Below are 16,511 nucleotides of genomic sequence, written 5' to 3' on the forward strand. Positions count from 1 at the left end.
AGCCAGAGGTTGCTGTATTTATAGTTTTGAATGGCGTATACATGATATTTAAATCATACAGATATTTACTCTCTTTTCTCTTTGATTTGCTTCTTACAGATGGGTGTGAACTAGTTTATGGGTTATTGTGTATTGGAGCAGAAAAATAAGACCAGGCAAAGAGGCTTGAGAAAGAAAATTTCAGACATGTTAGTTACATCTTATAAAAATAAAGGGCCATATTTCACCAAATGCCATAAGCTATGCAGTATGTTATATCTGTGCTTAATTTGTCTACTCGACTTTAAATTGTGGTATTTCTATTAAGGATCATTTTTGTGTGTGTAATCTAAAAAAGCTGACCTCATAGAAATGGAGAGTCGAATGGTGGTTGCTGGGGGGTAGAAATGGGGGAAATAGAGCACAAGTGAGGGAAATAGAGTCCAACTATAAGATGAATAAGTTCTGGGGATCTAAGATAGAACATGGTGAATACAGTTAACAATATCATGTTCTACACTTGAATATTGTGAAGAAAGTAGATCTGGAATGTTATCACCACTCACATACACAAGGTAATGAGAAGTGGGGATAGAAATGTTAACTAACCGTATTGAGGTAATCATTTCACAATACATATGGGTATCAAATCGCCACCTGCATACCATAAACACACCTATGTTATGTATCAATTATATCTCAAACTGAAAAAATCATATTTTTCAGCTTATAACAGTTTCACATCTATATTGTTCTATATTAGTGATGGTCAATAAAAAATATAATGTAAGCCACATATTTAAAATTTTCTAGTAACTACATTACAAAACTAAAAAGAAATGGGCAAAATTAATTCTAATAGTATATATTATTTAACTGAAGTTAATATAATTTCAAAATATAATCAGTGTAAAAATTATCAGTGAGATATTTTACTTTATTTTTACACTAAGCCTTTGAAATCCAGGGCGTATTTTATACTTATAGTCCATCAGTATGAATTTAGCCACATTTCACGTAGCTACTGGTGGCTCACAGCCACCATATTGGACAGAGCAATGCTTAAGTAAGCCCTATCTGAGGTTACCAAAATCAGGAAAACCTGGTTTAATTTTCTTGAAAGGAAATAGGGTAAGTCTATGGAGGAAGAATTATTTTCTAGTTTTAAATACTAGACTAATAGTTCTGGAGTTCAAAATAGCACAGCTGTATTTGAGTCTTAATGCAGCTGCATTGTATAAAATGAAGACATTTTAATCCAAATAGGAAACAGGGAAATTGACGAAGTGAGAAAATGTACAGCCCACTTGTGCTTGAATGAGTGGCTTCCTGGAGACCCTGGAAGAAATGTCAATCCTGTAAATACTAGGATGAGTTTCTGGCATCTTTTGGGTGATTAGTACTTAATGTATTGTGCTGAGTTCTTCCTTTTCCTAAAGGAAGCTCCTATTTTAGACACCTTCCAACCTGAATGAAAAAAAAAGCAAAAAAAACAAACAAACAAACAAAAAAAAAACCCCAAAACCTCCCACACTATTGTAACTGCTTCTGAAAGTCTACAATCTATGGCTTGGTGCTCTCTGGAAAGTATTCAGCAGCTGATCACCAGTGAACAAGGAAAAAGAAATATATGCTACACAGCTGAACAATAAGAAAAGCATGTATTTTTGTCTTACTTGAATATCTCTCTTTTTTTTTTTGGAATACAGAAACTAATATTGCTACTCAGCTATGTGCTGGAAATTCAGCTATGTGCTAGAAGTTCCACCTTCATTCTGAGTCATTGTCCCTCCCCAGGTCATGAGATTCTTCACTTCTGAGTGTGATCTGGGACTCTCAGCTGCTCATATTTCATGTCTGAGAAGAGATACCATTTCAAGCTCTACACTTTGCTCTAGCTGGTTCTTCCACAAGTTTATCAATTCATTCATTTAAAAGTACTTATTGAAAGCCCACTGTTCTAGAAATATATTTAGAAATATAAGAGTGAAAAGGTAGGGGAAAATTAGGATAAAATCTCCTTTAATGGGACAAAGAAAAAAGGAAAAATAAGAAACAAATAAATAGTAGATCGATAGTGACTAGTGCTCTACAAGAAAGTAAGTCAAGGAAAAAGTATGGAAAGCACAGTGATTTGGAGTGCCTCAGGGGGAAAAGGTGTGCAATTTTTGATAGGACGGTTAGGGAAGGTCTCATTGAGGTGGCATTTAAGCAAATACCTGAAGAAGGTGAGAAGGGAGAAATAACAAGTGCAAACACCCTGGAGCTGCAAAAAGACTGGAGCATTCCAGCTAATGTCATATTCAATGGTGAAAAGCTGAAAGCCTTTCTTCTAAAATCAGGAATAAGACAAAGATGCCCACTCTCACCACTTCTATTTAACATAGTATTGGAAATCCTAGCCACAGCAATCAGACAAGGAAAAAAAAAAAGTCATCCAAATTGGAAGGGAAGATGTAAGGGTATCACTATTTGCAGATGAAATGATACTATATACAGTATATATACCTGAAGTCTCCACTAGAAAACTATTAGTAATAATAAAGGAATTCAGTAAAGTTTTAGGATACAAGAATAATATACAGAAATCTGTTACTTTTCTTACACTAATAGTGAATTATTATAAAGAGAAAGCCAAAAAAAACCTTATTTAAAATAACATCAAAATGAATAAAATATCCAGGAATAAACTTAACTAAGGAGATGAAAGAGCTATACTCTGAAAACTATGAAACATGGATGAAGGAGTTTGAAAATAGAAAGAAATGGAAAGATATCCCATGTTCTTGGATTAGAAGAGTTAATATTGTCAAAATGCCCAAAATACCTGAAGCAATCTACTTATTTAAAGCAATTTCTATCAAAATATACATGACATTTTTAACAGAACTAGAACAAATAATCCTAAAAAATTATATGGAACCACAAAACATGCATAATTGCCAAAGCAATCTTTAGAAAATAGAACAAAGCTAGAGATACCACACTCCCTGACCTCAGGCTATACTGTAAAGCTATAGTATTCAAAACAGCATGGTACTGACACAAAAATAGACAGATAGATCAATGGACTAGAGTCTGAAGTAAAATCATGCACTTATGGTCAGTTAATCTATGACAAAGGAGGTAAAAATATACAATGGAGAAAAAACAGTCTCTTCAAAAAGTGGTGTTGGACCAGGCAGAATGGCCATCATTAACAAATCCACAAATAACAAGTGCTGGAGGGGCTGTGGAGAAAAGGGAACCCTCCTGCACTGTTGGTGGGAATGTAAACTGGTACAGCTACTATGGAGAACAGTTTGGAGATACCTTAGAAATCTATACATAGAACTTCCATATGACCCCGCAATCCCACTCTTGGGCATCTATCCAGACAAAACTCTACTTAAAAGAGACACGTGCACCCGCATGTTCATTGCAGCACTATTCACAATAGCCAGGACATGGAAACAACCCAAATGTCCATCGACAGATGATTGGATTCGGAAGAAGTGGTATATATACACAATGGAATACTACTCAGCCATAAAAAAGAATGACATAATGCCATTTGCAGCAACATGGATGAAACTAGAGAATCTCATACTGAGTGAAATGAGCCAGAAAGACAAAGACAAATACCATATGATATCACTTATAACTGGAATCTGATATCCAGCACAAATGAACATCTCCTCAGAAAAGAAAATCATGGACTTGGAGAAGAGACTTGTGGCTGCCTGATGGGAGGAGGAGGGAGTGGGAGGGATCGGGAGCTTGGGCTTATCAGACACAACTTAGAATAGATTTACAAGGAGATCCTGCTGAGTAGCATCGAGAACTTTGTCTAGATACTCATGTTGCAACAGAACAAAGGGTGGGGGAAAAAATGTAATTGTAATGTATACATGTAAGGATAACCTGACCCCCTTGCTGTACAGTGGGAAAATAAAAAAATTATATATATAAAAAAAAGAAAAATGCACCCATTGCAAGTGGGCAAGTGAGCTCTGTGAAACCAGCCAGGACTGGTGGTGGAGACTAAAGAGTATGTTCAGAGATGTGTACTCCAAACTCCAAAAGGACAACTTCAAGCAGAAACTCTAAAGAGGGATCCTTATCCTCAGGACAAAACATGGGTTTCTCATCAATACTCTAAGGGTCTTTCAGATTAAAATGACACTTTGGAAGCTTTTTTTTTTTAAAAAAAAAAAGTGGTGTTGGAAAAAGTGGACAGCTACATGTAAAACAATGAAATTAGAACATTTCCTCACATCATTTACAAAAATAAACACAAAATGAATTAAATAAGTAAATGTAAGACTGGAAGACATAAAATTCCTATAAGAGAATGTAGACAGAATGCTCTTTGATATAAATCATAGAAATATATTTTTTGGATCTATCATCAAAGGAAAAAGAAATAAAAGCAAAAATAAACAAATCGGACCTAATTAAACTTAAAAGCTTTTGCGCAGCAAAGGTAATCATTGACAAAATGAAAAGACAAACTACTGAAGGGGAGAAAATATTTGCAAGTGATATGACCAATAAGATGTTAATAATATCCAAAATATATAAACAGCTCACACAACTCAATACCAACAAACAAAACAGCCCAATTTAAAAAAATGAGCGGAAGATGTGAATAGAAATTTTTTTTTCAACAAAGATACAAAGCTGGCCAATAGGTACATGAAAAAAATTCTCAACAGGCTCTGAGAACTTGTTATTTATGTTATTTATGTCCTACTAGGGAAAGGAACATAACTGAGACATTTGGACAGGAGTTTATTTAATCTGCTTCTCTCAAGCCAGAGGTTGCTATATTTATAGTTTTGAATGGCATATACATGATATTTAAATCATACAGATATTTACTCTCATTTCTCTTTGATTTGCTTCTTACAGATGGGTGTGAACTAGTTTATGGGTTATTATGCAAGATAGGAGTATGTAATTAACAGATACAAATTAATGTATATAAAATAAGTAAGAAACAAGGAGGACATATTGTACAGCACAAGGAAATATAGCCATTATTTTAATAACTTTAAATGGAGTATATAATCTATTAAGATATTGAATCACTATGTTGTACACCTGAAACTAAGATAACATTGTAATTTGATTATACTTTAATTTGTTAAAAAGCCTGGTGTGTTCAAGGATTAGCACACAAGTACACCAGGATTCCCAAGTGGCTTTACACATCTTAAAGACTTTTCTATCTCACTTGACCCATACAAAGGGACATTTCAGATTTACTAATAAAAATCATTATCTTGGATCATCTAAATTTACCAAATTGGGCCCCAAGTGAATGATGAAAGAGATAAGATAGTTTGAGGCCAGAGGAATCCGTAATGGGTTTTGGCCATTTGTAAAATGAGGGATATTAACTACGGCATTTATTTCCAGCTGCTGGGGCTTTTACTCTATTGCCATTTTGTTGATCATTTCTCTCCCCTCCTCCATACTCCTCTTTATCCTTGTCTAAACATACCTGAAGATGAGCTGGCTCATTGATCAAGCCTGCTTCGTACCTCTTCCCCTACCCAGCAACTTATCATACACTGTCTCTTTGATGGCTCTGCCTTTAGTTATTCACTTTCTGTTAAGGGCTGCAGATGATTTTACATCTTCAACAAGGTCTTCATAAGTGAGGAAAGGAGGAGATTAAATCAATCAAATAATAGCCTAACTGGAGGTAAACAGAAAATTGGCTGAAGAGAGTCTGAAACATGCAGGAAGAATTAAAGTCTAAATATGTGTCTATGAAAGAAAATATGAAGAGTTAATAACACCTAGCTAAAATTTAGCTAAGGCTAATGGGAAAGAATTAATTTAAAGAAGGCCAAGAAAAATCAGACCCAGGGAGCATAGGTTCTCTTTCATAAATTAGTGAGTCACAATAATTTAGGCAATAGATGAATAATTGTGGGGTAAGATTAACTAGGTGTTTAAAGATTGCTGAAGACTTTAAATTGCACCAATTTAGCAGAGAGTAGATTCAATGTGTTTTAATTCAACAATTAGCTCCCAAAAGAGAAGGGAGCTTAAGTATCCCTTTTCATATGTGGGTCTCTGCTATGTGATATCTTCTCTAACATTTGCTGAGTTGGAGTTAGAACCCCAGAATGTCTGACTGGGGTGCTTTGGGTTGACTTTTAACTTTCTTTAAAATTAAAAAAAAAAATCTCACAGAAATAAGAATCACAAAATGTAGAGCTGGAAATGTTAGAGCTAGTCAAAACTTTTCATTTTACAGATGAAAAGTCAGTTTCTTCATCTGTGAAATGAAGAGGTTGGAAGAGATGAGATCGGATATCTTACACTTCCAAGAACACATAAAGTCTAGAGTGACTAAGTGGTGCCCAAAGTTGCACAGCTGGTCTGTGCCAGACTTGAAAAGTCTGGCCTTGGTTCCCAGGGTTCTCTTTATGGCTGTTAAGTCAATTCTGCATTTTAAAAAATTCAGTCAGTTCAGTTTGTTTGATACAAAGCAGATTAATGAACATCTCACTGAGTTAGATTTTTTTCTATTTCAATCAGTTTTCCTGAGTGATGTCAACATAACCTCAGGAATATCACTAGATAAAGAAGGAGCAAAACTTGAACATAACACACTTATGCTTGATGCTGGCTGAATAACTCAACAGAATACAACAACTTGGCCAGGAAACAATGGATGCAATGCTTTTTGACAAGAACATTTGTGCAAAAGTGACCTAAAAGGAGACCTGACTATGAAAAGCAAAGTAACCATATATGGCAGAAGAGAACAACCCCAACTAACTAGAAAACACTGATGGGTTGAAAATACTTTGTCTTGAGGCCCCACTTCTGTGGATGCCAAGGAACTTCTGCATTTCCTTGGTGCTGGGAGAGTATAGCATTAAATGTTCCAGCAATGACTTAGTGGCTAGGTCATCTCCAGACCTGGAGATGGAGCAGTCTATCCTTGTACACCACTCTGGGGCTCTGATCCTGTAATTGACACCATGGATTCCAAATCTGAGACACCCTTTAATTTCATCCTCTTATAGGAAACAGGTCAACATCATACATTTAAAAATGCTTTGTACACAGTCTTAGGAGTCTATACAAAAACTGTTACATCTGATAAACAAATTAAGCAAAGTAGCAAGATACAACATTAACATTCAGAAATCAGTTGTATTTTTGTATACTAACAATGAAATATTAGAAAAGGAACATAAATATCTTTTAAAATTACAACAACAAAAAAATACCTAGGTATAAACTTGACCAAGGAAATGAAAGACTTATACACTATGAACTATAAAACATTAATAAAGGAAAATAAAGAGGACTCAAATAAATGGAAAGATTTTCCATGGATTGGAAAAATATTGTTAAAATGGCCATATTACCCAAAGCAATCTACAGATTTAATGCAATCCCTATCAAATTATCCATGACATTTTTCACAGAACTAGAACAATTATTTCAAAAATTTATATTGAACCATAAAAAAAAAAAACAGAATTGCCAAAGCAATCCTGAGGGGGGAAAAAAAAACAAGCAGGAGGCATAACTCTCTCAGACTTCAGACACTGTTACAAAGCTACCATAATTAAGACAGTGTGGCACTGGTACAAAAGCAGACATACAGACCAATGGAACAGAATAGAGAACCCAGATATAAACCCAGACACCTATGATCAATTAATCTTCAAAGGAGCCAAGAATATAAAATGGGAAAAAGACAGTCTCTTGAGGAAGTTGTGCTGGGAAAACTGGACAGATGCATGTAAATCAACAAAACTAGAACATATTCTCACATTATGCACAAAAATTAAACACAAAATGGCTTAAAGACTTAAAAGCTTAAACACAATACCATCAAACTTCTAGAAGAGAACATAGGCAAAACCTTCTCTGACATCAATTGTACAAAGGTTAAGTCAGTCTCGCAAAAGTAATAGAAATTAAAAACAAAAATAAACCAATGGAGGCCACAAAAAAATTGAAAAGACAGCCTAAGAAATGGGAGAAAATAGTTGGAAACAATGCATAAAGGAAATCATAAAAAAATGAAAAGACAACCTATGAATAGGGAAAAAATAGTTGCAAATGATACATCTGACAAGGGCTTAATCTCCAAACTCATACAACTCAACAACAACAACAAAAACCAAACAACCCAATTGAAAAATGGGCAGAAGACCTAAATAGACATTTCTTCAAAGAAGACATATGGCTAGTAGGCACATGAAAAGATATTCAACATGCAATGCAAATCAAAACTATAATGAGGTATCACCTCACACTGGTCAAAATGGCTGTTATTAATGGGTCTACAAATAACAAATGCTGAAGAGGGTATGGAGAAAAGGGAACCCTCCTACACTGTTGCTGGGAATGTAAATTGGTACAGCTGCTGTGGAAAATAATATGGAGATTCCTCAGAAAACTAAATATAGAATTATGTTTATGCATACATCCAGACAAAACTTTCACTGAAAAAGATAACATGCACCCCATGTTCATTGCAGCACTATTCACAACAGCCTAGACATGGAAACAACTTAAATGTTCATTGACAGATGAATGCATTAAGAAGATGTGGTACATATATACAATGGAATACTACTCAGCCATAAAAACAATGAAATAATGCCATTTGAGGCAACATGGATGCAACTAGAAGATTATCATACTAAGTGAAGTAAGTCAGAAAGAGGACAAATACTATACAATATCACTTACATGTGGAATCTGAAATATGGCACAAATGAACCTATCTACAAAACAGAAATGGATTCATAGACAGGGAGAAAAGAGTTGTGGTTTCCAGGGGGAGAGGGAGAGGGGTGGACTGGGAGTTTGGGGTTAGTAGATGAAATTATTATGTTTAGAATGGATAGACAATAAGGTCCTATTATATAGCACAAGGAACTATATCCAATCTCCTGAGATAGATCATGATGAAAAATAACATAAAAAAGAATGTATGTATATATGTATGACTGTGTCACTTTGCTGTACAGCAGAAATTAGCACAACATTGTGAATCAACTATACTATAATTAAAAACATTTAAAAAATAAAAATGCTTTTTCTTCCCCTATCCTAAGCAAAATAAAACATACAAACTGGGAAAATATCTGTAAATTACATTACAGACAAAAGGTTAATATTTCTAGTATTTTAAGGGCATCTAAAATTTGAAAAATAAGGGAGTTCCCATCGTGGCTCAGCAGAAACAAATCTGACTAGCATCCATGAGAATTCAGGTTTGATCCCTGGGCTGGCTCAATGAGTTAAGGATCTGGCGTTGCCGTGAGCTGGGGTATAAAGGTCGAAGACCTGGCTTGGATCCTGCGTTGCTGTGCCTGGGGAGTAGGCTGGCAGCTACTGCTCCAATTTGATCCCTAGCCTGGGAACCTCCACATGCTGTTGGGTGCGGCCCTAAAAAAAAAAAAAAGGTAAATTTGAAAAATAAAATATGAACAACCCTACTATTAAAAGGGCATCTTTTTTTTTTTTTTTGTCTTTTTGCTATTTCTTGGGCCGCTCCCGGGGCATATGAAGGTTCCCAGGCTAGGGGTCGAATCGGAGCTGTAGCCGCCGGCCTACGCCAGCGCCACAGCAACTCGGGATCCGAGCCGCGTCTGCAACCTACACCACAGCTCACGGCAACGCCGGATCGTTAACCCACTGAGCAAGGGCAGGGACCGAACCCGCAACCTCATGGTTCCTAGTCGGATTCGTTAACTGCTGCGCCACGACGGGAACTCCTAAAAGGACATCTTATTAACATTTGGTTTTCAGGAAAATAAAATGCATACATCCCCTAAATGTATGAGTGAATGGTTAGCCTTATGCAAAATAAGAGAAGTACAAAGTCAAACTATAGGGAGATACAAATCCTCACCTACTGCATGGGTAAAACCCCAAAAGTGTAATAGAATTCTGCACTGGCAAGGCTGTGCAGAAAAGATATCGTTATACATTGTTGGTATGAATGCAAAAGAGTATAAACTTCCAGGGAGAAGAATTTGGCACTCTAGGAAAATTACAAATTCCTTTTAACCTGTTTGTAGAAATCTATCCCAAAGAATGAGTGGCAAAATGTGAAAAGCTATTAATTTTGACATTTTTAATTGTAGCACCATTAATAGTTGCAAATGGTAAGAAATAACACAAACGTCCATCAACAGACAACTGCTTAAAGAAACTATGGAGTACTCCGTGGTTACGAAAGAAAATGATAAACATCTTTATATGTTGCTATGATTTATTTTTCAAAATACTGTTAATTAAAGAAGAGCAAGGTGAAGTACTGCCTTGTACAGCACCACATGTGCAGTAGTATCAAGTAGAGTATGTTTGTGTTTGTGTATTTGCTTAGATTTAAAAATAGAAGCAACATGATTGAAAAATTAGGGTAGAGGGAATAGGGATAAAGCTAGATTTCTTTTGTTTTGTCCTATGGTTTTCATATTGGAATTTTGTAGATATTTAATCTAACTTTAAAACAAAAATTAAAAGCAAAATGAAACAAATGAACATTATTGTATACTGACTTGTGGCTTAATCATACAGAGGATTACTTCAAGAGCTCTTAAAACAGAATAACATTTAACTGTTCATGCTAGTGGCATATATACAAAGGTTAAAAAGAACCACAATGAAATCTAAGCAGTTTTCAATAATCATATTTTAGTAATAATAGGCATATTAAAATTTTGAAAATATACTTAAAGGAAAAAGAAATTATATTAATGTAAGAGAAGAAAAGTAGACAGAAGAAAAATTCAAATGCAAATAAAAATTCAAGGGAATTAAGTAAAATTCCTATAATCCTAACCTGGATAACAATATTAATATGATTTTGTGATATAATTTCTTCTTCAAAACAAATAAAAGTATCTAGAAACAATGAGCAATATGGTAGCAATGAAAACACCTCCTGCCCACATTTTGGTATCTAAATAAATTTCCCTCTTAGAAAGAACCAGGACTTCTTAGAGAAATGTCTGTTCCATGTCAGGATACAGGAAACACACACACACACACACACACACACACACACACAAGATAAGCAGCACATCTAGTCCTGCTCCAAACAAGAAATCTATGAAAGACCACTGAGTTCATGACAAAAGGATACAAGAAAAACTTGAAGAGGCTCCTTGTTGTCAAAGATGGAGTACTTTGATCATTAAAAAGTATAATTACAGTAGAAGATTGAAACATTTCAACTATCTTTAGTCTAACGCTCTCCCAACTGAGCTATTTCGGCTGCTTGAAACATATCAACCATCTTTAAATCCGTGTGTTTATATTATACTTTTAAAAAGCCAATAAACCATCTCTTTGGTCATACATGGGGAACACTAGGAAAACAATTCATTATTTTAAAAATTAGAAAATTCATAATTAAAAAAATCAATAATTTATCCTTCTCTTTTATTCAAATAATACCACAGGTGCTCAAATAGTCGATCTGGAAAACTCCTTTTAGGGGAGTACCAGCTAATATAAGCAAAAGGTAGGACTGATTTAGCATAGTGCTAGTTTGTAACCTTCAATAAATACTAGACTAAGCAATACCCATCAGTGGGTACTAAAGCCATTAGTTAAAATGGGGAAGTCTAAAATGTAGAGTTTCTCAAACTTTAATGTGCACATAAATCACTTGAGGATATTGTTAAATTCTAGAATCTAATTTAGTAGTTCTAGGTTTGAGCTTGAGATTCTGCATTTATAACAAGCTACCACATGATGCCAATACTGCTGGTCAGAGGGCCATTCTGAGAAAGGGAAAAGCAGTCCCTGGCATGCGGGAGCTGGCTTGGTACTATCAGCTGGACCTTGTTATTCTTCCGGTGAATGGGTGAATGTAAACAGTATCACAAAAAATCGTCAGAAAAGTTCACTCTATGACTATGATGGATTCCAAGACTGCTGTGGAATCACACCTAAGCACAAACAATAAATACACTCCAAACTACAAAGTTGACCAAATCTCCCCCTATGCTGGCTCTTACAAGTGATGCTGCTTCCTTACCAATTGTAGCCTTAGGCTCTACTCAGTCTTCCTCCTGCTGGACAAGAGTAAAATGCCCAATCACTCATGCTTCCTTTCAGCATCTAATGCAGAACAAAGCCCCAATTCCTCAAGCCATCTCTAAAATCAACAAGCATAAGCCCAGGTCTTATAACAAGTCCTTTCTACCATTCTCTGAGAGATCCCATGGTTCTTCTGATGAGCATTCTCCTCACCAAAAAATGTAATAAACACATCTTGTTCAACTACAGTGTCTTCTGGTTGTCTTTGCTGGAGTAGCAATTCAGTATTGTGATGGATCAGGCTGACAGCTGAGTCGCTAACAACCATGAGCTTCCTGATGCTAGGCTATAGAGACTCAGAGCAAGCAAGTAATCTTGCCAAAAATGATGAACCCCAATCTGATTAAACCTCCAGATTTAATCATCAGATTACAAGAAATACAGGGGCTAGAAGAATATTTTAAGCAACCATATTTAATGGTTTAACCACAAATAAATCGCTTTTTTTGGACAAATAAGTGAAAAGGAAAATAGAAGATGGAGGGGAACATGTAGGTTAAAAGAAGCTCAACAGTCATATCCACCGATTGTAATGTATACTCCTTATATGGGTCCTAATTTTTACAAACTACTACACAAACTAATGATGATAATAATAATGACAAAAATACAACTGGGGATATCTTAACAGAGGCTAGCTCTTTGATAATATTAAAATAATTATTAATATTTTCAGGTATCATACTGAAAATGGTCATTTTTCAAAACATTAACAAATAAAACAATATGATGTCTAGAATTTAACATAATTCAGTCATAGTGAGAAGGTATAGATAAAAACATTGGCCATATTTGATAGTTATTATAATTTGATAATTTGAAGGGTATAAGACAATCATTTTTACTATTCTACCTTACTCTCAATGTTTGAAAAATCACATAGTAAACATTTTTTTTTAAATATTTTTACCATTCAATTCAATAGATCATTTTTAAAAGAAGACAAGTTAAAAAGAGAAAAATTAAGGAAAAAAAGAGTTGAAAATGAATGCATATTCTAGAGAAATAAACTATAACAAATTAGAGTCTTTCCCATTACTGAAATTTCTTTTGGGACCATTTTTTGAGAGCTGTTAGAATATTTGCCTTTTTTTCTTTTTCGTAATCACTAACGGATATGTCAACTGCAAGTGAAGAGGAATAAGGGATTATTATTATGTACACCAGGTGGTGGTCTTTAGAAAGAAAGACATTCAATTTAAATGTTTGACTCTTAAAAAGAAGACATATTATTTGAGCAATTACCTGGATCTGTAGCAGACATCAGTGAACCAAAAAACAAACAGTCAGTGAAATGAAAGTCTCCATTTTTCAGCTGGTCAGCATACACCATAGCCTTCACAAAGCCATACATAATTAACCTGTTGAAGAGAAAAATATGATCTTCAAACATCAAGTTGAATCATGTGTAAATTCATGCCATCATAGCTAACATTCTAATACGCTTTCTGAAGAAGCATAATGCACAAATTACCACTATTCTGCCAATTCATGGCCGTGCTAGTTCTCAGTACTCTGTCTAAATCTCTTGACAATGAAAGACACGCTGACCAAATATCACAACTCACTCAAAGGCAAAAGGTAACAGAACATTTTATAGTATATTTCAATGAAAACAAGTCTCAAAGATATAAAAAATAATCTGTAAAATATGACATAGCAAATCAAGCCCACAAATCCAGCAGCTGGGTTGACATCTGTAAATGGGATTGCTTTTCATTTTTTATTGTTTTGCCTGCTAGGAGTGTCTGAAAGGGTTCAAATTTTCAAGTCTGTCACTGCTATGAGAAGGATATTGGCCACTCACAGGGAACTTGGTCACCAGTTACTTTACAACAGATGTGTCTCTACTCTGGCTGGTGTCAGATCACTTCCACACCAGGTAGGGAATCACTGTTAGGTTAGAGCATGTGTATCTTCAACACACTGTTGAAAATGAATCCTGAAATGGTTACATTTTAACTTCGCAAGTAAAGCTGTTCTTTTCAGATGATTTTAAGTTTACCAAACCCACACCATGGAATGCAAATTGTTTTGCTCATAATTTGCCATCCTAGAGCTTTTAAATTGTACTTAATTACTTAATTGACTGGTTGACTTTGCAAAATCCTAGTAGAGGAAATACAGAGATTAGGGAACTGGACCACAGCAGAATCACTAAAAGTGATCATACAAGTCCTTAGAATCTGTAGATCCTCAGGCTAATAGAAGGCTGTTTAGGTATTCACATTAACTTAAAGTAAGTTTCTTGAAAAATGTTCCAGGATTGTGAGCATGGCTAAAAAGGCTAGAAATCAGATATTAGAAATTATAAAGTTAACAAGAATGTAGATGTTTAAATTCTGTTAAGAAAAATTTCTCTGTGAGAGAATATTTCAGACACAACTGCATTTAAATCCAGTTTCTACAACTCACTAGCTCTAATTTTAGGGGGTTACCAAAACTTTCTGAGACTTAATATCCTTACTTATGAGGTAAGGATAACAACAATGGTTAGCTGATAGAGTTGTTTTAAGGATTATTTTAGATAATTTAAGTTTGGTTTTTGGCACATAATTTTCTATGAGATTATTACTAGTGCTAATAATAATTATCAAAATGGGTAATATTTATATACTATTTCTACTTCCTCATACGTTTTGACTCATTTCATTCACAGATTGATCCTATAAGGTAGGTATTATTTGCATGGTACAGATAAGAAAACTGAACACACTGTAATCAAGTAACTTGCTAAAGGTGACACAGGTTTTAAGTTGTGAAATCCAGATATGAGCTGTGGGATTTGGCTCCAGAGCCTGAGCTTTTAACCACCACATCGTATTGCCTAGATGATCAATTCCATATTTTTCATTACATGTTATCTCATATAATATACTTGCAACTAGCCCATAAGGTGGTTGATCTATGTAGTATAAAGGGGCAGCAATGGAGTAAGAACCTGGAAATGATACGTCCTTCTGAAATGAATATTAAGACAATTGTAAGGAGTTGGAGCAGAGATACTCAACATTGCTGCAAAAAGTGTAATTCTAGTAGAGGAGGCTGAATCTTCACCAGGCTGCAGGTATTAACATCCGAAGAAGACTATGTCAATCATGTAGTTCACCTACACTTATCCTGGAGAGGGCATTCAGATGGTTACCAGGATGTGCAGCCTCTGGACAGGTATAAGGAAGCTTTATTCAGCTTATTTGTTCATTCAACAGATACACTACTGAACCCCTAAAACATGTCAGGCTCTAGGTGGCTAAAGTACATCAGTGAACAAGACAAAGATCTCTGCCCTTATGGAGCATGCATTTTATAGTAAGATAGGTAGAAATTAAAATAACCATACATTTTAATTATATGTGTTTTGTACATAACCCTCTGAATTAGGTTCTGTATGTATGATAAACACTGGGACACTCTGGACAGTCACAACATTATGGGAAATGCTCTCCAATGGTCATTCCTCAGTCTCTTCTGGTGTTAACCCAACTTCACCACAGTCCTTACTCACTTGAGCTTCACTTCGAATATGGAGCATAAACAGGTTTGGAATCAATAAACTTTATGACCTGTGGCTATATTTATGAATTTTATACCCATTAGTTCATTTTACAGTTTAGAAATCAGAGGCTCAAAATTAAAATGACTTGTCTCATATTACATAGAAACCATTAGAGTGTGTAAAACTTAAAAATATATGCATATATACTACCCAGGCTTGGCAAAGTTATATGGATGCTAGAAACCTCATATACTATTGTTGAAAATAAAATTAAAATCTTTATAAAAGTCAATTTGACAATTTAAAACTATTAAATTTTTATATTCTGTAGTTTATTAAATGACTTTCTATAAATTTACCAAGAAATTGATTTGAATACATACCAAAAGCTGTGCATTTAGATTATTTCAGATTACTATTAGTTATGAGTAAAAAATTCAAAACAGTCTGAATAAATTACATAACACACATATGATGAACTAATATGCAACTATTAATACTATATTCAAGAGTATACATTAGGAACAAAAGAAAATTGATAAAACAACTTATAAAGAGGTAATAAACAATAACTTCTAATTATATAATAATTGAACATACTTAAGCATACATATAAATAGAAAAAGATCAGCAGCACATAGTCTGGGATGTTAATAGTGGTTATATAATGGAATTACATGTGACTATTTTCTTTTTTCTTTTCTGCATTTTCCAGTTCTTTTTAAATGTCATAATAAAAAAGAATAACAGTGTACATTAGTGAATGCTATTATGTACCACAATAGACATTCACTGTGTCATTTAATCCTCACAATGCTATGAGTTAGGTACTATAATTATTCCTTTTTACAAAGGAGAAAATTAGGATTCAGATTGGTTCAGTAAGTTGCCTAAGGTCACAGAAGTTGTTAGCCTGTGACAGAGCTGAATCTGAACTCAGGATCTTGGA

General features: G+C 34.7%; 1 protein-coding gene across 3 annotated transcripts in view; it reads right to left on the reverse strand.

Annotated features, from left to right (window-relative positions):
• SLC9A9 (solute carrier family 9 member A9) overlaps positions 1–16,511 on the reverse strand; it is a 557,820-nt gene that overhangs the window by 400,108 nt on the left and 141,201 nt on the right. For all 3 annotated transcript variants that reach the window (XM_047784062.1, XM_047784054.1, XM_047784070.1), the window contains one exon: positions 13,312–13,427. In XM_047784062.1, coding sequence (XP_047640018.1) covers positions 13,312–13,427 — 116 coding nt within the window. The remainder of the gene's footprint in view (positions 1–13,311; positions 13,428–16,511) is intronic.

Source organism: Phacochoerus africanus, chromosome 1, assembly GCF_016906955.1.
Source record: "Phacochoerus africanus isolate WHEZ1 chromosome 1, ROS_Pafr_v1, whole genome shotgun sequence".
Classification (NCBI taxonomy): domain Eukaryota; kingdom Metazoa; phylum Chordata; class Mammalia; order Artiodactyla; family Suidae; genus Phacochoerus; species Phacochoerus africanus.